Source organism: Pipistrellus hanaki (genome assembly GCF_964339955.1).
Source record: "Pipistrellus hanaki genome assembly, chromosome: 12".
NCBI lineage: Eukaryota > Metazoa > Chordata > Mammalia > Chiroptera > Vespertilionidae > Pipistrellus > Pipistrellus hanaki.
The window spans coordinates 27428849-27454340 of record NC_140514.1 but is presented as its reverse complement, the minus strand read 5'-3'; the positions used below and the strand labels follow the sequence as shown (position 1 = coordinate 27454340).

At 40.1% G+C, this 25492-nt stretch overlaps 2 protein-coding genes across 2 annotated transcripts; one reads left to right on the top strand and one right to left on the bottom strand.

Moving 5' to 3' along the window:
• Positions 1–1899: 1899 nt before the first annotated feature.
• Positions 1900–3696, bottom strand: LOC311631041 (prolyl-tRNA synthetase associated domain-containing protein 1). The gene is made up of 2 exons (XM_084900827.1): positions 3508–3696; positions 1900–2426 (listed from the first exon to the last, which is right to left on the bottom strand). The coding sequence occupies exons 1-2, from the start codon at positions 3640–3642 to the stop codon at positions 1995–1997; spliced, it is 567 nt and encodes a 188-aa protein (XP_084756953.1). The 5' UTR covers positions 3643–3696; the 3' UTR covers positions 1900–1994.
• A 1566-nt stretch (positions 3697–5262) lies between these two features.
• Positions 5263–25081, top strand: MTIF2 (mitochondrial translational initiation factor 2). The gene is made up of 15 exons (XM_084900807.1): positions 5263–5394; positions 5501–5660; positions 7463–7688; positions 8068–8179; positions 11001–11172; positions 11592–11752; positions 13065–13241; positions 13837–13976; positions 16070–16194; positions 18485–18689; positions 19027–19279; positions 20147–20287; positions 22374–22538; positions 24262–24402; positions 24740–25081. Exons 3-15 carry the CDS (start codon positions 7470–7472, stop codon positions 24910–24912), a joined length of 2184 nt encoding a protein of 727 aa, XP_084756933.1. The 5' UTR covers positions 5263–5394; positions 5501–5660; positions 7463–7469; the 3' UTR covers positions 24913–25081.
• Positions 25082–25492: the final 411 nt, after the last annotated feature.

The following is a 25492-nucleotide window of genomic DNA, read 5'->3' as shown; positions in this document are numbered from 1 at the left end:
TATATGCAAAGCAACCTAAAACTTACTCTTAGAGATACAGTAGGTAAAAACTAACATGGCAAATCAGGATAAAGTTATCATTTATGAAGTGTTTATTATTCCACATCTCTTAAATCTGTTCTATATTTTATAAAAATTCTGCCATAGACTTATAGCTTCTAATCATCTACATATAGAAAAGTCTAAGCAACTGTTCAACCATCAGTATGATGCACACTGACCACCAGGGGGCAGACACTCAACACACAGGCATGGAAACATGGAACAGACTGATGAATCTCAGAGGGAGCCGGGCAGGGTGGGAAGAAATTAAAGATCTTGTAAGCATATTAGAAGCCTGGTGCACTGTGCACCGAGGGGTTTCTCAGCCTGGCCTGCAGGGATCAGGCCAAAACCAGCTCTCCGACATCCCCTGAGGGGTCCCAGATTGCGAGAGGTTACAGGCCAGGCTGAGGGACCCTATCGGTGCACAAATCTGTGCACTGGGCCTCTGGTATAACAATAAATGACACGTTTTTACTTGTACTTTGCCTTTCAGTAACACAAATTAGTATAAATTAAATACAGTATCTCTACCAAGGGGAAATTATTTTTTGAGTGGTCAAACTTAGAGGAAAATGAGAATTCTTGTGATAAGACCTATAGACTATTTCTGTAGTCTAGTCAGACCCTCAACTGATGAAAGGTTTTAAGTGAGGTGAAAAAAAGTCAATTTTCCTCACTCTATTTTTTAAATACCTTCTATGTAACAAGTGACAATACATAATCCTGGCATCTTACACTTTTCATATACCATAACTGAAAAGGTGATGAGTAAAATTCAATATATTCCAGAAGACAAGAAACTTGTTCATATTCACATTTCTAACCTTTGAACAAAGACTAAATAAATCCTTCCAATGGCCTGTGTATATTCTACTGCGTTTTAGAATTTCAATGGTATAAATGAGAACATTTTCCATCCCTATTTTGAGTTTTTCTAGATGAAACTTTTCTAAAGAGATACTTTTAAAAAAATATAATTATCTTATTTTTTCCCTGAAGAAAAACCACTTCTGTTTTTTAAAATATGTTACTAATTTCAGAGAGGGAGAGGAAGAGGCACAAAAACATCACTGTTGAGAATCATTGATCTGCTACCTCTTGCACGCCCCCTACTGGGGATAGAGCCCACAATCCAGGCATGTGCCCTTGGCTGGAATCCAATCAAGTGCAGTTTAGTCCACAGGCTTATGCTCTATCCACTGAGCCAAACCAGGAAGGGCAAGAAAAAACACTTAAAAACAAATACCCAGTAACACAAATGTTTAGCTCTTGTCCTGTTTGTTTTAATTATCTTGCTGGGCAGTTTGCCTTATTCCTCATTCCCCAAAGAGAACCATTATCAACAATATACTTATATTCCTCTTAATTTTTCCCTATATGTGCACTATCATATGCATAATTTTATATATGCTGTTTTTTCAAGTACAATAAATAGCAAAGATATGTTAATCTTTGGTGTTAATTTATTCTGAATTTTTTTTAAAACATTTTATTTTTTACAGAGAGGAAGAGAGAGGGACAGGGAGTTAGAAACATCGATGAGCGAAACAGAGTTAGAAACAGATCAGCTGCCTCCTGCACACCCCCCCATTGGGGATGTGCCCACAACCAAGGTATATGCCCTTGACCGGAATCAAACCTGGGGCCCTTCAGTCCGCAGGCCAATACTCTATCCACTGAGCCAAACTGGTTTCGGCTTATTCTTAATTTTTGAGGGCATTTCTGTAATGAGTCATAGGGAGTGAAAAGTGGGGAGAGGAGAGGGATCTGAGCTAACACTACCTCAATATATCTTTTTAAAACCAGCTTTAAGATGAAATATCCCTCCTAAAATGACTTAAGTAGTCACCAAACCAAGGTGCTAAATATTCTTATTTTTAATGTTTCTTACAAATTAGAAATAAGAAAAACAGCTTTCATATGTACATGTATTCTAAACAGTAGTCCAATTAGTTATTATCAAAATGCAGTATTACGGGATCATGTCCTGTCTTCTTCACAAATGTAAGAAAGTCTTCAGGGCTCAACCCCATGGTTGCAGCGTTGGTCATTGGATGAAAGTATACCTTTTCATGCCCACCTTCCAAAAAAGCAGAATCCAGGACAAATTTCACATCTCCGTCATCACAGAAGAGTGCCAAGGGTGTGGCACAGCCGGAGCCAACCTTCAGCTTTTCTAGCATGGCCGCTTCATCGGCAAACCGCAGGTTTCCACTCCCGACACCTAACTGCTTGGCAAGGTCATTTAAGTTAACTTGTCTGTCATGAAGAACTGTCACCAGCCAATAGCCTTTTTTCTTTTTGTCTTTAAGAAATAAGTTCTTGCTATGTGCTCCTTTCAAATGTTGGACGTGGGGCATCATTTCTTCAACAGTAAACACCTGTAAAGTGACACATGAGAAATTGAAAAATAATATGCATGTATACACACACTGCATATATACACAGTTATGTTTTGCTTGCTGGGTGAAAACAGCAACGTTGGGGGGGGGGGGGAAACACACAGTAAGTTTAGGAAGTACTCAATGCTCTGGATTTCACCCTGGATTATGAAATACAAGTCTTTACCAGCTCGATTACTCATATCAGAACCTCAAATAATTTATCTTAGGTCGGTTCTCTATTCCAGTGTGCTGACTGACCGAGCCCTCATATTCTTAAAATACTTTTTGTTTTCTTTAAATTGAAAGCTTATAACAGCACAGATTCCTTACCCTCCCATTACATCCACATCAGGTGACAACCTCCAATCTACAAGTACATAGCCACAGGGAGGGGGTGGTTGGGGGCGGGGTCTCTATTAGACCCTGGACTAATAGAGAACATCAGGAAGCTGGCAGTATGCACAGGTCAAGAAGGAGCGTATGCGGACTATATGGGAGGGAAGAGGATCCGAGAAAATGATAGTTTTGATGTTAAATTATTATAAAGTTGAGAAGACTTCTAATGGATTTCTCTACCCTTTGGAGATTACCGTATTTAGCTATTACCATTAGCTGTTACTGAAGCTTTGGGTAAAAAAAAACGTTATGTACCCACAGCTCTCAAGTTACAACTGGTTCTGTGAAATATTTGCAAATCTTTATATACATTAAACCATGTTAAAAATACCAAACTCTCTAACCCTGGTGCCCTGCTGGTGTGCATGATGCATCGTAGCTACTGCAGAGACAGTTTTCTGCGTGGTGACTTTTCTCATAAAATGGACAAATTGAGCAGCATCTCACAACAGTTTACAATGCACAAGTTCTCAACATGTGGCTCTAGTCCTCGATATGACATCATAACCCCAATCCAGAGGCCTTTGATGCTGTCGGGTCCTCTCCGTACTAGAATCTGGGGAATGCCTAAAATGGACGTTTCTGGGACACACTCACTACCCCGGCCCCCGTGGCTTCTGCGGCCCGGCCCGGAAGACGCTGCAGCGGCGCCCGCCCGGCTGCCCCGGCGGCGGCTTCTCACCTCCGGGTGCTCCACGACCTCCGTGCGGATGGCGAGGGCGTCGAGCCTCTGCTCGAGCGCTGCCCGCAACTCAGCACCGGCCATGCTGCTGTCGTGGCCGGCGGGAGCGACAGGCGGGGAGGAAGTGCCTGGCATCGCTGGAGGTGGAGGAGGGCGCCTACGGGGAAACGGGGCGGCCTCTGGGAACCCAGTGCCGGCGACTTCCGGGGGTGGGCGATGCCTTCCGGGTGGGCGGTGCCTTCCGGAGTGGGCGGTGCCTTCCGGGTGGGCGGCGCCTTCCGGGGTGGGCGGCGCCGACTACCTGCGCCCCGCCCCGCGCGTTCCTGAAAGCATCCCAGGACGCAGACTTTCTGCACCTGCACGGAGGGAAGATCAGAGAACATGACAGTTTGATGTTGAAGGCTGCCGCCTGAGGGAAGCAACCTTGAAAGAGTAATGTATTGAGACCATCCGGACAGTAGGCGACGGAGCCATGCTATGGCCCCTGTGTAAACTATCTGGATGGAGGTCTTGTCTTGCAGCCACCCAAGACAAGCCGCCTGAGTAAGTTCCCCGGCTTAGTACACCTGTCACCTTCCGATATGGAGCGGCCTGCCTCTTCGGTTTCTGCTTGTCCCTCTGGGTAGAGGGACCGGTTTCAGATTTCACCAGGGAAACTCCCTGAGTTTGTGAACCATCAGGGAGAGAGTTGGAGGCCAATCCCTATCCTTTTAAGACTTCTCAGTTTTTTAATTATGATTTTCACTTTACCCTTTCTGAAAGTTAACTTTTGTTATTTATTCGTCTGTGAAATCTTTTTTTCATTAGCTTTTCCTCTAAGAATGAAATTAGAAAGTAATCAATAGCAAGATCACCCTTCGGCACATAGGGCATATCCCGAGTGATTGTCCTTAAATATTTGAAGACTTTGAAGAATAAATATCCAAATCCAATCAGGGTGACCAGAAAGTAAGCAAGGAAGGAATCCTTGGAATCTGATTGTACCTAAGCAATGTAAATTATGTCCCAAAGTAGGAAAACATTAACCAAGAGTAGGATCTCCGTGGCAGCTACAAAAGAATGAAAATAGATAAAATTGGCAGTGCATCCAGCACATTGCCTACCTAGAAATCTCTTTGGGATTGAACTACCATCCATCACTTATGCAAGGCATGAATCCCTCCCCTAAACCCACCTCCACTCACCACCACCACCACCGCCCAGCCACTCCATAGCTAATCCATCACAATTGCCTCTCAAGTCCTTTCCCTTTTCACCACCTCCAGCACAAGAGCTCAGCGATTTTCAACCGGTGTGCTGCAAAAATTTTCAAACCATGCAATGCCTGACTAGTCAGGGCCACGTTCCCTGGTATTTTTTTTTTTTTTTTTCCTTGTATGTGTCTTATAGGAACCTATCCTTTCTCCCACATTTCCGGGCTTAACTTTCCTCGGAGGGTAGGCGCTAACAGCCCCAGAAGAGCAGAAATAAACTTCTAGAAAAGGAAGCGGCCTGCAGAAGCGATTACCGACGCACTGACCCCGTGAAGAGGATACAGATTGAACTAGCGCCTCCCGCGCTGGGCGCCGCCCACCCACCCGGGGTAACCAGACACCCGGGTCCTGGCGGCAAGGGCGACTATTACGGATTGGGATCTCTGAGTTCGGGGAAGAACCGCTTCCGGCGGCACCGGAAGCCCAGTGGGGACCAATTCGGAGACGGACTGACCGGCCGTCAGTTCCCTCAGGTCCAGAAGGTGAATTGCGCCTGATGCAGGAACGTGTTGTGTGACCTGAAGTGTCAGCGGCACCAGTCACAAACATTGCGCTTTTGCAGGATGCATTTCTGCCCTGCATGACCCTCCTCCAGGCTTCCCGAAGCGGTCTGCAGCCGGGAGCGCCGCGGCAGGTGCGGACCCCAGTCCCAGCCTCCCCTGTGCTCAAGGCGGTCTGAGCTCGGGTTCGAGGCTGGCAGATCTGGGCTTTCTCTGCAGTGACTTCCTTTTACCTTTCAGATAAGTTCCAAGGCTACATTCAGACGTTTCCACCAGTTCAACTGCATGTTGGATATTTCCAACATCCTTTTCCAGATTCCATGAATTTCCTAGCGGCGAGAGAACGCCGAATTGGGTGTCAGAAAGCCTGGGTTCTGGTCCTGACTGCCATTAACTAGCGGTATGACATTCGAGAAGGTTCTTTTTCCTCCTCCCTCCTTCCCTCTTCCCCCCCTCCCTCTTTTCCTTTTTTTTTTTTTTTTTTTTTTTTTTTTTCCTTTTCTCTCTGGGCTCCGTTTTTCCTTTCTGTAAAATGCGGGGCTTGGAATTAAGTAACAAGTAAGGTTTCTTCCAGTTTTGATATGTGGATTATTGCCCCCAATGTGTTTTTCTAATTCTGACCTTAACGTATCTGTGCTTTGGTTAATCTCTGCAGGGTCTTTCCTCCTGTGTGTCCTTGTGAAATCTGGTTTTAGGCTCATTAAGATTACTTATTTACTAAGGAGCCCCGTGCTTCCTGAGCACACTTTAGTTCTTAGTCCAGAGACTTGTGCCTGAAGAAGATATTTTAAATGTGGCTCTCTTGAGGTGTGTAATGTGCCTGGGAATCATTATGTGGGAACACTAGGAGACTGTGAACTCTGAAGGAAGGGACTCTGGCTTATTAAATTATGAATCAACTTCCTCAAACACACTGCCTGGAGGCTGGTGAATGTTGAAAGACAATTCCAAGTAGAGGGAGTTTATGCAAAGGTTCAAAATTAGTTGACAGGCCCTGGCCAGGTAGTTCAGTTGGTTATAGCGTAGTCCCAATACACCAAAGTTGTGGGTTCGACTTCTGGTCAGGGCACATAACAAGAAGCAACCAATAAATGCATAAATAAGTGGCATAACAAATTTCTCTCTCTCTCTCTCAAAAAATTTTTTTTAAATAATAAAAATATATTTAAAAAAAATAAGTGCCATAATAAATTGATCTATTTTTTTCTCTCTCTAAAATCAATCAATAGCTGAAACTGGTTTGGCTCAGTGGATAGAGAGCATTGGCTTGTGGACTGAAAAGTCCCGGGCCGTACTTTGGATTCGGGCACATCCCCAGTAAAGGGTGTGCAGGAAACAGCTGATCAATGATTCTCTCTCATCGATGTTTCTAACTCTTTATCCCTCTCTCTTCCTCTCTGTAAAAAATCAATAAAATATATTTTTAAAAGAAAAAAAAATAATCAATAAAAAAGTTTTAAAAATAGATGACAAATCGTTGGAGATTACAAGTAGGGAAGAATAACTAAAGCCTGGGAGGTAAGAGTGAGGGGACTATTAAGAGTGTAAGAAATGAAGTGAGGCCAGCAGAGGGCAGATATAGCATGTTTGAGATTGTACATTAAACTGTGGGGCCATCGGTGGTTGTTTAGCAGAGAGTTGATGAGTTCATATTTGCATTTTGGAAAAATCACTCTATTTTTAATTTGATTAGCTGATGGTTTTCAAGAGTGAAAAAAAGCCCTTTATAATTTTGTTACTCTTATTTCAGTTCTATCATAGTAGGAACATTGACAATAATAATACTTAATATCTAGAGAGTAGTTAGTATGGAATCCCAACTCTGACTAGACTGGGAGCTCTTTCAGAGCGGGAACCCACTTTCATTCATTGTAACTCTCGTACCTTTCTTGGTGTAGAGGAGATAGCCAATTAATATCTGCTAACTTGATTTAAATACTAACCAAGCCAAAACCGGTTTGGCTCAGTGGTAGAGCGTCGGTCTGCTGACTGACAGTCCCGGGTTCGATTCCGGTCAGGGGCAAATACCTTGGTTGCGGGCATATCCCCAGTAGGGGGTGTGCAAGAGGCAGCTGGTCGATGTTTCCCTCTCATGGACGTTTCTAGCTCTCTATCTCTCTCCCTTCCTCTCTGTAAAAAATCAATAAAATATATTTAAAAAAAAATACTAACCAAAATACTGCTTTAAAACTTTTTTCCTAGGAGAAACATGAACCAGCAGTTGCTGAAGTTGGAGAACTTGCTCCGATGTCACACTTTATGTAGACAGCTGCACAGCCTCGGTCAAAGGAGAACCTCAGCGCGATGGCGGCGGGTGTTTGCATCTGCTTCCCCAGGGCGGCCAGCTCAGCGGTGCACCGGGTCCTGGCACACAGACTCGCTCTTCGGAGCCGCTTTATCTCAACATAGGCTTCTGGTCACCAAGAAGGTAGTTGTAGATTCTAGCATTACCGTATTGTTTGGTCTGACATGAAAGTGCCTGGAGCCATGAGTAGAAGTCCATTTTCGGTGTTTTGTCATTTACAAAGTCTTTATTCCATAATGCTACACTGCAGGCAATACATCTTTGTGAGGAAGGGAAGTTCTGGTTGTTCTGTAATGCTGATGAATCTGGTTACTTGGAAATTGGTGTGTAACGGTGAATGAAGGATGCAGGATTTTAAAATTTAGTCTGAGATTTACCTGCTTTAAGGGAGTGTTAATTCTTAGAAATAGAAGCTGTGGTTATGGTAGATATTCCAGAATAAAGATAAATTGTCACTTAAAAGCTGTTTTTTCTTCTTTGTGCGTCCTGATTTTTTTAATAGGAAGTAAGGCCGCGGAAGTCTCAGTTATCTTCCACAAAATCCAAAAAGGAGGTGGAGGTATGGATTGGCATGACTGTTGAGGAGCTGGCCAGAGCAATGGAAAAGGACACAGGTGAGCCACAGAACTTTATAAGGAAAAACAATGGGAACGTGGAATACTTGGAATCGTATTTGCAATGAGACAGAGGCATTCCAGTATGAAAACTAGACTGGTGATTTAAAAAGTTTTCCTTACAGTATTCTTCACCGTAAGTCACAAACTATAATTCGTTTATTGGCTCTTTGCCAAACATAGTTCTCTAACATTTCACTTCTAATAAAAATGGAAATGACTTTATCTGAACTAACCATTCTTTCTCAGAAATTTAGTGAGATATTAGATTAGGTCCAAATAAATTTTTTTGGATTGAGGGACCATATTTGTATTCATTTACTTTCCCTTCGGTTTTCTATAATTTTATGATTTCCCTTTTCCCCTAATTTTGACATTACATGTGGTGTCCGCATAAAAATATTCATAGTATTAGCTACAACTTCTAGTACTATTTCTATTTGTAAATATATAGCATTATAGTTATATTTATCCCTCATTACACCATTGATGTATTTATTACCAATTTAGGATTGTTGGAACAGAATGAGTCTTTATTATTATAACCTGACATTAAAATTTAGTAAACAAAAATAGCCTATGATTGTAGCAAAATAAAATGACAAGTAAAGCAGAGTCTTGGAAAAAGGAAAGAGTTAAAAATAATAACTGGTATTCATTGAACTGCTGCTATGTATCAGTATTTTATATTTAGGAACTCTGTAATTTTCACAGTGCACCTACAGGGAGGTATGATTATTACTCCCATTTATAGGTTGAGAAACTGAGGCATAGAGAGGATACATAACTGCCCAGGGTTTCACACCCAGTTCATGAGAGAGCCAGGGTTTGAACCCAGGGATTTTGGCTCCAGAGCCTATGCTTTTCTCTTTCACAAACCAAATTATCTCTCAAGAATTGTTATTTGCTGCCGAAACAGGTTTGGCTCAGTGGATAGAGTGTCGGTCTGCGGACTGAAAGGTCCCAGGTTCGATTCCGGTCAAGGGCATGTACATTGGTTGCGGGCACATCCCCGGTAGGGGGTGTGCAGGAGGCGGCTGGTCGATGTTTCTCTCTCATTGACGTTTCTAGCTCTCTATCTCTCTCCCTTCCTCTCTGTAAAAAATCAATAAAATATATTTTTTTAAAAATATTTCAAAAAGAATTGTTATTTGCACCATAGAAATAAGGAAATACAATAAATCAGAGAAATTTTTGTTGAGAACCTTGTGAGTAAACTTTTACCAGCACATTATTGAATAGGATGTTCTTTTAGTGTAATGGTTTGGTTATGTAAGGATGATTTTATTTCATATTTTCCAAAGTCTATATTATAAAAGGCCTGTGGCCCTAACATCGTAATGACAAAAACTGGCGCGGGTGGACGGGGCCCCGCGATTTCATGTTCTGGGCTTCTAGTATATTTATTTTTATTTTTAATTTTTAAAAATATATTATTGATTTTTTTACAGAGAGAAAGGGAGAAAGATAGTTAGAAACATGGATGAGAGAGAAAAATCAATCAGCTGCTTCCTGCACACCCCCTACTGGGGATGTGCCTGCAGCCAAGGTACATGCCCTTGACCAGAATTGAACCTGGGACCCTTCAGTCTGCAAGCCGATGCACTGTCCACTGAGCCAAACCAGTTAGGGTGTGGGCTTCTAGTATATTTATAAGGTGACTGAAAGTCTGAAAACATAAAACTACTAACTTCATTATCATAATAGGGACATTTATTTTTCATCCACCAGGAAATATGACTAAAATTAAAACAAAGCACATTAATATTTACCTGGCAGGAGAGATACTATGATTCCCCAAAGGTGGTTCTCCCAGGGCGAGGCTTGTTCATTGAGCTAGCCTCTGAGAATTCCCCAAATGTGGGAACTTGGCAGCATAATTTGTGGTAGTGGGGAACTATGTTTGCGCTTCCCTGAAAACAAAAAGCACATTAAATAAAATGAAGACCAAGAAAAACAAGGAAATATGTATTATAAACTAGAGGCCCAGTGCACTAAATTCGTGCGGGGGGAGGGTGGTGGGTGGTCTCTCAGCCCCCCCTGCATGCTCTCCAATCTGGGACCCTTCGGGGGATGTCCAACTGCCTCTCGCAATCTGGGACCTCTGGCTCCTAACTGCTTACCTGTCTGCCTTCATGATCACCCCTAACCACCTCTATTTGCCTGCCTGACCACCCCAATTGCTCCCTTACTGGCATCATCACCCCTAACTGCCTCTGCCTCGCCCTGCATCCAGAATTCTCTCCCTCTGGTCGGCCACAAGCACCCAGGAACCAGGCCAGCTTCACGCGGGCCAGCCACAGCCACAGGGGACCATGGGTGGGCAGCTTTGCCTGGGCCGCAGGTGCCCAGGATTGCAGGGCAGGCAGTTTGTCCCTGTTCTGGGCCACAGCCCCAGGCACTGGCACCCAGGACTTTGGGGCGTGCGGCTTGTCCCTCTCCCAGGCTGCAGCCTAGCTGGTCCCCATTCCTCTCTTACAAGCTCATTTGTGCCTGGCTGGTCCCCATTCCTCTCTCCCCAGTGTTGAGTGTCTGAGCCATTATAGTGTGATGGCCATTTGCATAGTAGCTCTTTATTATATAGGATTTTAAGACTTTCTACGCACTCTATATAAATAAATTCCAATTTATATATATGCATCATATTTTAAAGATCATTTTCTTTTTAGCTTCTTTGTGATTTATTAACATTAGAGAAACAGGTAGCTTATATAGTTATTTCTCTGACTGAGTATACTGCTTATATGGACATTTATTAATAGAGGTCACTTTCTGAACATTTCATTTCATGATCCTAAAAGCTTTTATCTATTCCACCCAGATTTTATATATGAAGCTTTATTAAACACTACTATGGACATAGATTCACTAGAAGCAGACTCACGTTTAGATGAAGTCTGGATCAAAGAAGTGATAAAGAAGGCAGGAATGAAGTTAAAGTGGAGCAAACTAAAAGAGGACAAAGTCAGGGAAAATAAAGATGCCGTGAGAAGGTAAAACTTAACAATATATGTTGGGGGAAGAAGACCACATAGTTTTACACTTTTTAATAGAAAGGGTTGCCTTAAAATTTCTTTTGCAGTTAAAATGATGTTAAACTTTTCTTTGAAGTGCTTAAAGCATTAGTATATTTAGGTTATTATAAAACTCTTAAGGATTATTTTTCTAAATTTATATTGATCCTGAATCTTAAATTTTTTGCTCGTTGTTATGAATATGTCAACTGTAGGTGTGTAGTCATGTATTTTGTCATAAGTCGTATGTATAGAAGAGGAAAACACTTTGATCTGATGAATGCTGAATGTTAGGTTTTATCGTTAATGGCAGTTCACATAGATAACTGCAAATCAATTCACTGGCCATCAACTGTTATGATGTTTAAGAAATGAAATTCCTTTGCTGTTAATTGTAGGCCCCAGGCAGACCCAGCTTTATTAACCCCAAGGTCCCCAGTGGTCACTATAATGGGCCATGTTGATCATGGGAAAACAACGTTACTTGACAAACTGCGAAAAACTCAAGTGGCAGCGATGGAAGCCGGAGGCATCACTCAGCACATCGGTGCCTTTCTTGGTATGAACACAAATCATCTTACACTGTGTCTGGGAACTCCATATATTCTTTCTTATATGAAATATACAAATTCAAAGTAAAAGGAAAGGCTAAAGGTTAAAACCATTGGCTTGATGAAATGTAGAGCCGGTGGTTAATAAAGTTTATTTTATAAATTTGTAAGAAGAAAATTATATTATCTTTTCATACCAACCCATTCTTAGTTAATGAGCTTAAATTCTTCAATGCTAGGCTGTGCCAATAAATAATAGCCACCCTTTACTGAGCACCTAGCATGTGCTGAGTACCTTATATACTTTATCTTTTTTATCTTCAAAAAATATCATTCGGTAGGTATTAATATTCCTACTTACAGGCAAGGAGGCTGGGACTTGTTGAAGTTAGGTTACTTGGTTAAGGTACACAGCTAGTAAGTGGCAAAGCCAGAGTTGAAACACAAGGCTTTTTTTTTTTTTTTTTTTTTTAATATATTTTTTATTGATTTTGTACAGAGAGGAAGGGAGAGAGATAGAGAGTTAGAAACATCGATGAGAGAGAGTCATCGATCAGCTGCCTCTTGCACACCCCCTACTGGGGATATGCCCGCAACCAAGGTACATGCCCCTGACCGGAATCGAACCCGGGACCTTTCAGTCCCCAAGCTGACGCTCTATCCATTGAGCCAAACCGGTTTCGGCCACAAGGCTTTTTAAAAAAAATATATCTTATTGATTTTTTACAGAGAAAAAGAGAGAGGGATAGAGTTAGAAACATCAATGAGAGAGAATCACTGATCAGCTGCCTTTTGCACACCCCCTACTGGGGATGTGCCCACAACCAAGGTACATGCCCTTGACCGGAATCGAACCTGGGACCTTTCAGTCTGCAGGCCGATGCTCTATCCACTGAGCCAAACCGGTTTCTGCAGAACACAAGGCTTTTGGACTCAAATCCTGAGCTACCGATTGTATAGGAAATAGCCTATGTTATTCAAGGCAGTTGTGCAGCTGATGTTTGCTAAGCAGGGGTGGCTACCTATGTAATCTTCAGTGTATTCTTTCTCCAGAATAGATACTGTTTGGTGCATTTATGAAATTAGTTATATTCTATTATAGAAATATGAAGAGTTTTAGTTTGAAATTATTACATGCAAAGAAAACCCTAAAGAATTCACTGGTACGTTATCACTTTTTGTTGTGAAATGATGGTCTGTATTGTTGACTAAGATTAATGGAAGGAATAAAATTATTTTAAAGAATTAGTTGTGTTTGATAACGTCACATATATTTCTTCATGTTGAGTCCTTTGTGTTCTTGGACTTCTGTTTCCACAGTCTCTCTGCCTTCTGGGGAGAAGATAACCTTTCTCGATACTCCAGGACATGCTGCGTTCTCAGCGATGAGAGCCAGGGGTGCTCAGGTCACCGACATTATCATACTGGTTGTAGCTGCAGATGATGGCGTGATGAAGCAAACGGTGGAATCCATTCAGCATGCCAAAGATGCTCAAGGTACTGTGGCAAGAGCCCCTGTTCTGGTTAGTAGCTCCTTTAATCCTCATGGCAATCTCAGGATGACTGTAGCTGTTTTTACAGATAAGGCTCAAAGACAGTTGAATTATTTTCCCACACACGTTACTACTTAGAAAAGTGTAGCAGGATTCGATTTGGGACTTATGATCATAAGTACACTCCTTTCTCTACTGTTTATTTGGCATCTGATCTTCTAGCTTTCAGTGTTACTCTTTTTTTTTAAATTTCTCAAAATTGCCTTTATGGAATGGACTCTGGTCTTAATGATTTTAGGGAATATAATAAAAAGAGGAGAGTGATAAATTTGCCATAACAGAGCAGTTGGTTATAATACAATGATTTTTAAAAATATATTTTTTTATTGATTTCGAAGAAGGAAGAGAGGTTAAGAGATAGAATCAATAATGAGAGAGAAAGTAGAATACAGTGGGTCTCAAGAGTGGGTCTTTTAGGTCTTTTGTCAGATAAGTACATCCACTGAGTCAAGAGAAAGCTAGAACAGATCGGCGTCTTCATTGTGAACACCTGGGCCTAAAGGGGCCATTTGCACTCTTCTTAACTTTGTCTTTTTCAGTGCCTATTGTCCTTGCCATAAACAAATGTGACAAAGCTGAGGCGGATCCTGAGAAAGTGAAGAAAGAACTGCTAGCTTACGATGTGGTGTGCGAAGACTACGGGGGCGATGTACAGGCAGTGCATGTCTCTGCACTTACGGTAAACGCGCGGAGGACGTGTTCAGATGGGAATGCTTACAGTGTGCGATGCCTAAAGAGCATTCTGACATATATAATTTCTGATGTTGTTGTTGAAGAATTCTCTGTGTACTAGGCAAATCTGGTATCTTCCTGGTTTGGCAGATTAGAAATTGGGCTCAGAAAGGTCAGTCACCAACCCAGGGTTGCATAGCTGATGGCAATGGGGTCTAAACCTAATGCTTTCCTTATTAGGAGATACTTAGAATGAGAAGAATAAATAGTGAATGATGTGGGTAGGATATTAGTTGACTAAAGACTGTTTTAAGCAGAAATGAAATACAGTTGTTAATAAAAAGTGCTTGCTTTTATAGTGAAAAACTATCAGGGTTTAAGGGCAGGCATTTAAGAAAGATTTAAACAAAAATTTCAATAATACCAAGAGAAAACATTTGGGTTCAGTTTGTAAGTGATTGACTCAGTTTTTTTTTTTAGGAATTAAGTTGTTATAAGTTTTATAATGTTATTTATGATGAATTCTGTTTTCTTTTAAATTACCAGTTATTCTTTTCTGTTTAAAAAAACACCAAGAAAGCTCAGTACCTGCTTTGTGACAGCATTTTCTAATTATTTTATCCTGTGCAGGTTGCTGCTAAGTAACAATTTCCATTTTTGTCCATTCTTATCATATTCCATCATTTACTCATAATACAGACTTTTTCCCCCTAATCATTCACTGAGGGATGGTGCTGTATTTGGCCACATTTTTTCAATTAAGTCTCATTTTATCTTTATTTTTCCTAATTCTGTTTCCTCCAAGACTCTTAGAAATTATACCTTCTTTAATAGTATAACCATGTCATTGAAACTCATAAAATGCCACCTTACTCTCTTATCTTTCCACTACACCTAGATTGCTATTGCACTCTGAAAGCCATATGGTAAGATTAAAGCATTTGAAGACATGGCTACCTTTTCTGTCCAAATACCTTCAGATGAATGGATAGATGTAAAACTGCTTAGGCAAATCTGGGGACATGGCAGAGGTGATTCTTGGGGAATGGAGGGAGGTGGGAAATAGGGACAGGAAGTAAGATGGGGCCTCCTTTTTCAAGGCAGATTCAGAGGTCTACATTATGCAAAGAAACAACCCCAGCATTGCTTTTCAGAGCAGCATTTTATAAATTAGAGTAAATACTAGAAATAAGTAGATGGGTAAGCAAAGTATTTTGTTTACAGTTGTCTCTGTTGTTTTATACTCTCTAACAACTGTGAGCAATCTCTTAGCTGATGGAGAATGAAAGATCCTTTGCCGTCAGTTCCAGTTCCATCACCAGTTGCGTGATCTTGGAGCTCTAGAAAGCATAGTAAAGATAGATCATGAAAGGTGAAAGAATCATGTAATCTAGTCCTTCATTTGAGGAAAGGAGATCCAGGGAAGTGAAGTGAATTTTTATTTTTGCACAGTTGGGTAGTTACAATGGATCAAATGAAAAAAAAAATAAATGTGAAAGCTTGTCACATTGGATAGAATTTCAGTGTGAAGTATAATTGTAAAGAGCGTTAGAGCCGAAACCGGTTTGGCTCAATGGATAGAGCGTCAGCCTGCGGACTGAAAGGTCCCAGGTTCGATTCCGGTCAAGAGCATGTACCATGGTTGCGGGCACATCCCCAGTAGAGGGTGTGCAAGGGGCAGCTGGTCGATGATTCTCTCTCATCGATGTTTCTAACTCTCTATCCCTCTTCCTTCCTCTCTGTAAAAAATCAATAAAATATATTTAAAAAAAAAAAAAAGAGGGTTAGAGGAAGAAATCACAATTATAGAGACAGATGGAGGAGAGAAAGAACGAATGAAGTATGTGTTTATGAAAGGGTATTAACAAGTACCACTAATGGCCTTTAAAAAAAAAATAGCCACTGTTCTTTGCAATATCTCCCCCTGGATCAGGTTTTCTTGTTTATCTCTTCCTCCCTTCCTTCCTTACAGTTGAATAATTATGCTTTTAATGCTTAAAGAGAAAAATATAATTGTCAATGATTATTTGACTTTCTGACCCTAGTATTTACATTTACAGATGATATTAATGTACATTAACAACTTGTTTTGTTGTCAAGGGGGATAACCTGATGGCTTTGGCAGAGGCAACGATTACTCTTGCAGAAATATTAGAATTGAAAGCAGACCCCACAGGTCCAGTGGAAGGAACAGTTATAGAATCTTTCACAGACAAAGGAAGAGGGTAGGTCTAGTAAAATGCTTGCTTTTTAATAATTTTGTTCTATTGTTTTTGAGAATTGATCATATAATGTTATTTTTCTTGCATGTTATGTTTAGTCAACGAACAATATTTTCAAAGCTTTTTTTGAAAAGTATTTTATTGCACTAGCACAGAGAACATAAAATACAGTTATTGGTAGACCATAATATCTATCTGTCACATTTACATGACTTAAGTATTAGATTTGTTTGATTTTTTTCCCCCCCACACTGACATGACTGAACTGGTAAAGTGATTAGACTAATATAAATTGGAATGAATAGCAGTTGTTGCATTTTAGGGTTTCTAAATTCTTTATGGCCTTGTCCATTAATATAACATACTACAGGCCCGGTGCAAGAAATTCGTGCTTGTGGAGAAGGGGGTCTCCTCTGCCCAGCTTGGACCCTCTACAATCCGGGGCCCCCAGGGGATGTCCGACTGCCAGTTTCGGCCCGATCCCTGGGATCGGCAGTTGGACATCCCTCTCACAATCTGGGACAACTGGCTCCTAACTCTGCTCACCTGCCTGCCTATCTGATCTCCCCTAACTGTCCCCCTGCCTGCCTGGTTGCCCTTAATTGCCCCCCCCCCCCCCCCCCCCCCCCCCGCCATCAGCCTGGACACCCCCAACTACCGCCCCCTCTGGCCTGATCGCCCCCAGGTACTCCCACCCCTGCTGACCTGGTTGCCCCTCACTGCCCCCCTCTGCTGGCCTGGTTGCCCCACACACCCTGCTGGTCAGTCGTTTGGTCATCCCTCACTAACCCCGTTGCTGGCCTGGTCACCCCATGCGGCCTGCTGTTCAGTTGTTACTGTGCGGGCATCGTGATCAACTTGCATATTACCCTTTATTACTGTAGATCGGAAGGTCTTTGGAATGATGTTGCTGTCTTTAATTTTTCTCCTTATCAGCAAAATAAGTCTTCTCACTGCTTAACAAATTAAAGAAAGAGAGTAGGATTCTGTCAGAACACTCAGCTACCTCCACTACCATCTATAATAATAAAAGCGTAATATGCTAATTAGACTGAACTGCCGAACAGCGGAATGATCAGGGCTGTGAGAATCGAGCCCCTTACATGAATTTCCTGCATTGGGCCTCTAGTAACTTTTATAAGAAATGTGTTGTTTTTTTGTGGTAAAGATATATAACTATCAAATTTACCATCTTAACCATTTTTAAAAGTATAGTTCAGTAGTATTGAGTATATTCACATTGTTGTGCAATAGAATGTAGAATTTTTTCATCTTGCAAAACTTCAACTCTGTGCCCATGAAACACTAATTTTCTCTTACACTCCCCCTGGCCTTTTCATTTTCTGTTCCTATGACTTGGACTACTTTAGATACTTCATGAGTAGAATTATATAGTATTTGTTCTTTTTGACTGGCTTATTTCACTTAGTATAAATGACCTTAAGATTCATCCATGTTGTAGCATGTGACAGGATTTTTTTTTAAATATTGTATAATATTTCATTTTATGTAAGTGTATGCTGCATTTTCTTTATTCTTCCTTCCATGGATGGACATTTGGATTGCTTCAACCTTTTTAACAGTTGTGAAGAAATGTTTTTGTAGTATGAAAAACTGCTTGAGAAGTGGTAAATACATAATATTATGTATTTTTAAGTCTGAAAAAGATATTCTTGCTCACTAATTATTCTAGACTATGAAGGGGTCAATGAGACTTTGTTGGTTGAGCATCATCCCATGCACCAAAAGATCACCGATTTGATTCCTGGTCAGGGCACATGCCCAGATAGCTGACTCTATCCCCAGTAGGGGTATGTGGGGGGCAGCCAATCAGTATTTGTTTCTCTCTCTCCTTTCCTCTTTCTAAAGTCAATAAATACACACACACACACACACACACACACACACACACACATATATATATATATATATATATATATATATATAATCCTCACCAGAGGATTTTTTTTCATTGATTTTGTAGAGAGAATGAGAGGGAGAGGGGGAGACAGAGGGAGAGAAACATCTGTGAGAGAGAGAGAGACACATGGACTGGTTGCTTCCCACATGCACCCTGATCAGGGCGGGGATTAAGCCTGTAACCAAGGTACATGCCCTTGACCAAAATCGAACCCAGGACCATCAGGCCAGTGCTCTAACTACTGAGAAAACCAGCTAGGGCAAAAACATATTTTTCTTTAAATGAAAAAATAACCTTTGCTTTACTAAGAAAGTACTACGTATTATATCCTGATTATGACATTAAGAATTAATAACTTTATTTTCATTTCAGTCCTGTTACTACAGCAATAATTCAAAGAGGAACATTGAGAAAAGGCTCAGTTCTGGTTGCTGGGAAGAGTTGGGCAAAAGTACGCTTAATGTTTGATGAAAATGGAAAACCAGTTAACGAGGCCTACCCCAGCATGCCCGTGGGGATTATAGGCTGGCGAGACCTCCCTTCTGCAGGAGACGAAATTCTTGAAGTAGAATCTGAGGTATATAAAGCTTAATTCCTATATATTAGCTATGACATAATGATTTTAAATAATCTGTAATGTTATACCGAATTAATGCTAACTTTTTATTAATTATTCTAGACTATGAGGAGGCCAGCGGTGCCTTTTTAGAATTTGGCTGTAGAATTTTTTAAAATTTTAGATAGGATTTTAAAACTGAATAATTGCATTTGTGTGTACAAAGCCTTCAAATGAAAGTTTTATAAGTTTCTTGAAACTAACAAAATTAGTACTTCCGTATGAGTTAAATTAATTTCATAGTGAAAGAAAAACAAAGCTTTTAGTTAAATAATGCCTGTCTTTTTTCCCTGTAAAGGCAAGGGCACATGAAGTTATTGACTGGAGGAAGTATGAGCAGGAGCAGAAGAAAACTAAGGAGGCTCTAGAAACAGTAGAAGAAAAGCGAAAGGAACACCAGGAGGCACACCGGAAGGACCGTGAGAAGTACGGCAATTTGCACTGGAAGGAGAGATCGTTTATAAAATACCAAGAAAGGAAAAAACAAAAATTATTAAGGCCAAAAGAGAAAGTAGAAAGAGATTCAAATATGCTTCCTATAATTATTAAAGGTAACTTTTTAAAGATTTTACTTAACTCCTTTTTGGAATATTTGTATTTCTTTCATTCTCACAATTAATTTGGAGCAATTAAATTTAAGCCAAAAGTATCTCAGTGTGTTGGGGGTGGACTTTTATTTTTATTAAGGTGTAATTGACAGGTTATATTAGTTTCAAGTGTACAACATAATGATTCGATATTTGTATAGACTGCGAAATGTTCATTGCAGTAAGTCTAGTTAACATTCATCACCATATATATTTACAATGTTTTTTCTTGTGATGAAAACTTTTAAAAAATATTTTTTATTATTGATTTTATACAGAAAGGAAGGGAAAGGGACGGAGGGAGAGAGAGAGAAACATCAATGTGTGAAAGAAACATTGATCAGTTGCCTCCCATATGCACACTGACTAGGAATTGAACCCACAACTGGGGTATGTCCCCTGACTGGGAATTGAACTGGCAACCTCCTTTTGGTGCATGGGACAACATTCAATCAACTGAGCCAAACCAGCCAGGTCATGATGAGAACTTTTAAAACCTACTCTCCTAGCAACTTTCAAAGATGCAGTACAGTATCATTACAGTACATTACATCCCATGACCTTTTTTTTTATAACTGGAAGTTTGTACCTTCTGACTTCTTTCACCCTTTCACCTCCTCCCTCTTGGGGAGATTTTCTTAGTTAACATTTTTCTAGCTGATTTTGGTGTAAATGTACATTTAGTTATATTTTATTAAGTAGATATTTATAATGCTAAACCTAAAAGTGTATGTAGTGGTAAATAGTATTCCTATTATGGTCTTAAATAGATTATCATCATTTAAATGCCTAACTCTTTACACCAATGATTTGTACTGTTGCCTCGTTTAGGTGATGTTGATGGTTCCGTTGAGACCATTTTGAACATTGTGGATACCTATGATGCTTCGCATGAGTGTGAACTTGAGTTAGTACATTTTGGTGTGGGTGATATTAGTGAAAACGATGTTAACCTTGCTGAAGCATTTCATGGTAAGGACTCCGTTTCCTGTCTAACTGTGTTCCCTAGAACTCACTGAACCATTTGCTTCTGCCTTTTGTTGCTCGGCTTGTCGCACCCGACATTTGCCCATCAGCGCTATTCCTGTTGTGATGGAGTCCCCGCTATCCATTATCAGTCGGGGTGAATGGTTTGTGCAATGTTTTAGCTGCAGCTCCACTTGTCATTTTTTTTTGGGGGTGGAGGGTGTGAGGGGTGGAGGGAAGTACCATTTCTGTGCCCTCTTGCTACCCCTGGTTCCCCACCCAATTTAGACTAATGAGTATTCCTAAAACTGTAATCGTCACTGATAATTTTACAATCTTCGATAAAAAGCTCCTTTTAGTTTAAATGCCTAGAAGGAAAGGGGACTATTAGGTCTAGTAATAATTAATGTCGTTTTCTAATACTTTTTTTTAAATCGAATTTATTTAAACAACAAAATTTAATCAACAATATAGTTGCCGTTGTTTTCTACTACTTGTGCCCAATGCTCAGGAAGCATTTTAATCCCTCTGTTGTAAAATTCTTGTGATTTTGATGCAAAAAATTCGGTCAATGCATTTTTGAGGCATTCTTCATTATTAAATTTTTTTCTAAGAAGAAAGTTTTGCAAAGAACGAAACAAATGGTAATCAGAAGGGGCAATATCAGGAGAATATGCAGGTTGAGGGAGAACTTCCCATTCCAATTGGCGCAGTTTTTCAACAGTGATTCTTGCTGAATGTGGTCGTGCGTTATCGTGGTGAAGAATTACGCCCTTCCGATTAATCAGCGCGGGTTCTTTTTCTCTTAAAGCTTGGGCTAACCTTTCCAATTGGGCACTATACACTGCACTTGTAATGGTTTGGTTAGATGGTAAAAGTTCATAATGAAGAATTCCTTTAAAATTCCACCAAACACACAACATCACTTTTTTCGCATGCAAGTCAGGTTTTGGCATGGGCTGCGGAGCCTCATTTTTGTCCAACCATTGAGGCCGCCTTTTCAAATTAACATACAGCACCCATTCTTCATCTCCGGTAACAATTTGCTCTAAAAACGGCAAACGGTTTTGACGAGAGAGGAGCGAACTGCAAATTGTGACTCTTTGATTACTGTTGTTGTCGGTCAACTCATGAGGAACCCATTTTCCAAACTTTTGGACTTTGCCAAGTGCACGCAATTGATTGGAAATTGTTTTTTTGTGAACAATTTAAAGTTGTCGCAAGCTCTTGTTGGGTAATTTGAGGATTTTGCACCAAAAGAGCTTGAAGAGCTTCTTGATCAAAATTGGACACACGGCCTCGACCACTCTTGTCATCTAACGAAAAATTTCCCTCGCGAAATTTCTCAAACCAACGCTGGCATTTTCTGGCGCTAACTGCATCTTGACCAAGAGCACTACAGATGTTTTTTGCAGCCTCACTTGCTTTTTTTTCTTCCTAATTGGAACTCGTAAAGCATGCAGTGCCGAATATGCTCTTCATCCGCCATCTTCTTAGCCCTAGTTTTGCAACAAAAACCAAACCAAACACAAACTTTTTCAAGCAAAACTTGTTAATTGCACTTCACACGTTGTGTAGATACCACGTGTTTGAAGGTTATGTCAATACAAGTCAACGCCAAGCAAGATTTTAAACGAATGTTTTAAAACGACATTAATTATTACTAGACCCGATATTCATTAGTAGAACTTATGATACACAAAAAGGGAACTCATGACTGCCTCTAACTAAGTAGGTCACTTAGCAAAGCACCAACACTGTTGAGTGATCAATGAAATCATTAGGAAGGAGCTACTTCCCCTAATGAGGGCTCCTGGATTATGAGGGGGCACAGTCGGGGGCTGAGAAACTTCCCCCCCTCCCGATGCATGTATTTTGTGCACCAGGCCTCTAGTAGAATTTATAAAGTGCTTTACTCACTTGAAAATTTACTAGTTTTCACGAGGAAAAAGTTATAGAATTTCTTCTCTCCCCAACTAGCTTTTAATTTACATAGAAGGAAATATAACAATGTAGGTTTGATTTTCTATTCAAAAGACAAACTGTGCAATAGTTGAGCTATTTTACTGAGTATATTATTTCTAATTGCCAGGTGTTATATATGGCTTTAATGTGAACACAAGCAAAGTTATCCAGGAGACAGCTACAAAGAAAGGAGTAAAAATTAAACTTCACAAAGTCATTTACCGTCTTGTTGAAGATTTGCAGGAAGAATTGAGCAGCAGATTGCCCTGCATTGTGGAAGAACACACAGTAGGTGAGTGTTCACTGACTTGTTACTTTTATTTATTTTTTATTATTATTTTTTAAAATATATTTTATTGATTTTTTACAGAGAGGAAGGGAGAGAGATAGAGAGCCAGAAACGTCGATGAGAGAGAAACATCGACCAGCTGCCTCTTGCACACCCCCTACCGGGGATGTGCCCACAACCAAGTTACATGCCCTTGACCGGAATCGAACCTGGGACCTTTCAGTCCGCAGACCGACGCTCTACCGCTGAGCCAAGCCGGTTTCGGCCTGACTGTTACTTTTAAACATTCATATCTAAAGTGCTATAAATGACACTTGAAAAGTAAAGTTTAGGGGAAATGTATTTTACTGTTGAAATGTTCACTGTTCTAATATATAGCCTGTGTTCTAGAAAAATGAATACCACATGAGAATTCAGAGTAACTTCATATGTATTATAAACGCTTGTCCTCTGAAAAACTTGGGCCGTGAAGATACAAGGCACATAAGACAGTAAAAACTTGCCCTCAGGTTTAGACATGAACAAGTAATTATGAAACAAATTAGACTAGGGTGGGAGGCATAAGGATTATTAAGGTGTCATGAAGGAGCCATTGATTTTGTCCTGGAGCTGGCAGACATCTACCATGAGAAAAAAATTTACTTCACATTTAAATATTGAATATGAAAAGATTCTCTAGCTTAATCCTTGGCCAGATTAAAGGCTAAATTTATGATGACTGAATCATTTTATGTTTTTTCCTCCCCATATACAGATATTTTAAACTTTTTATTTTGATGGAAGTTTTAAATACCCAGAAAATTACAGGAAAAGTATAGGGAGCTCTCTTGCCCAAACAGGTTTGACTCAGTGGATAGAGCATCGGCCTGCAGACTGAAGGGTCCCGGGTTCGATTCCGGTCAAGGGCATGTACCTTGGTTGCGAGCACATCCCTAGTAGGGAGTGTGCAGGAGGCAGCTGATTGATGTTTCTCTCTCATCGACGTTTCTGTCTATCCCTCTCCCTTCCTCTCTGTGAAAAAAAAAAAAAAAAAAAAAGTTTAGGGAGCTCTCTCCAATATACCCTTTACAGTTCACCAATTAAACATGATCATACAGAGGTTTGTATGTTCTTGTGCTAAGAGCAGTTTATAAAGCTAAGTTATGAGAGTTCCCAGCAGTAAGCAAGCACCAAATAACACTAAGAAGTTCATTCATATGTTATAATGTATGGTACCATGCCATTATTGGAATTTGGTTTTCAGTTCGTGAAAAAGTTAAGCTGGATCATAGAATTAGTACATAAATGAACAGTGATGATATTAAAAATAAATCAGGTGATCTAGATGATAGAGACTAGAAAATTTACCGAGGGACAGCTGAAAACTACGTTTTCATGAAGCTCTAGACAGGAATTGTACTAAATTATCTTACCAGTTATCACTTTGTAGTGCATTTTACTCAGCCAAAAAAAAAAAAAAAAAAAAAAAAAACACACACACACACACCTCACAGTTTTCTTTTATTCACTCTCTTGGTAAACACTTGTATTTTTGTATTTTCTTCCCAAAGAATTTTCTGGGTTTTATTTCTAATATTGGTCAGGAAAATAAAGTTGGTGGAGTGAAAGAAAACCAGGATTTCTTTACATGAGTTTGTATTTTTATCACCTTTCCTACTTTACAAAATGTTAGAAATTATGTTTGTCTAAATCTTTTACTTTCTATAATGTTCTCTTCTTCCTAAAGGTGAGGCTTCTATACTAGCTACCTTTTCCATAACAGAAGGGAAGAAAAAAATTCCTGTGGCTGGCTGCAGAGTCCAAAAAGGACAGCTAGAAAAGCAAAAACAATTTAAGTTAATCCGTAACGGAGGTATTATTTGGAAGGGTAAGCAACATCAAAATCTGTTTTGATATCATATCCAGTCACCAAAACCTTACAATTCTCTGTAACTGCCTGAAACCTTTCCCTTATTGCTAGATTTCCTCTCATTGGGTCTGATTCCAAGATTGTTAGTCCCGTCTGATTTTTCAAACTTTTAAAGACTGATTTTCTAGGCATGTCTCCTCCACACTGCATCAGATTGGCTTGCTCCCGTTCTTTCTTGCTTGTGCCTGCAATCTTTTATCCTGGTTCATCTCACTCAAGTCCTAACACCAGATTACATAGCACCTAGTGAAGTGATTATTTGTTGAATGTATGAACCGTTTTCATTTTTTTAAAGGTTCATTAACTTCCCTGAAACACCACAAAGATGACGTTTCAGTCATCAAAACTGGAATGGATTGTGGTCTCAGTTTGGATGAAGAAATGATAGAATTTAAAGTGGGAGATACAATTGTCTGTTATGAAGAAAATGAAGTTCCAGCAAAGACCTCTTGGGACCCAGGATTTTAAAATTGTATTAAAAATATAAATATTTTTAATAGAACTTGTTTTGCTTTATTAAACAGAATTCACTACTGTTGTTAAGTGCCCGAGCAATTCTGTCAAAATAGGAAAACTTAAGATGCCTCAAACTAGAAATTCTGGTATTAATACAGTAAAAGGGAATTACTGGAATTTCACTGAAGGTAGCTAATTTCAAATGAATGTTTTTACTTAAGAATGGGACCAAAACAATCCTCTCTGAATTGAGCTCCAAGGACAAGATATAGTACCAATCAAATACTGCTTGAAATCTCCTGTCTTATCTTTCACTCAGTGTGAACTGGACTGATGAGCAGTTTGATTTCGAGTTCATGCCCAACGAACAGTAGTGTATTCCCTAGTTCTCTGCAGACAGCAAACACCCCAGCCAAACCACCTAGGAACTCAGGATGAATTTCTGAATTGTCAATTTGCAGCTCAGCCTTTAAATGTCCCGTGTATGAAACCTATCAAAGCCTCTTTTTAGGCAGTGTTTTAACACCAACAAATTGGTGTTTCTCAATTGGGGAAAGGAGGTGGTTCTCACTCACCCAGGGGCTCCATGGCA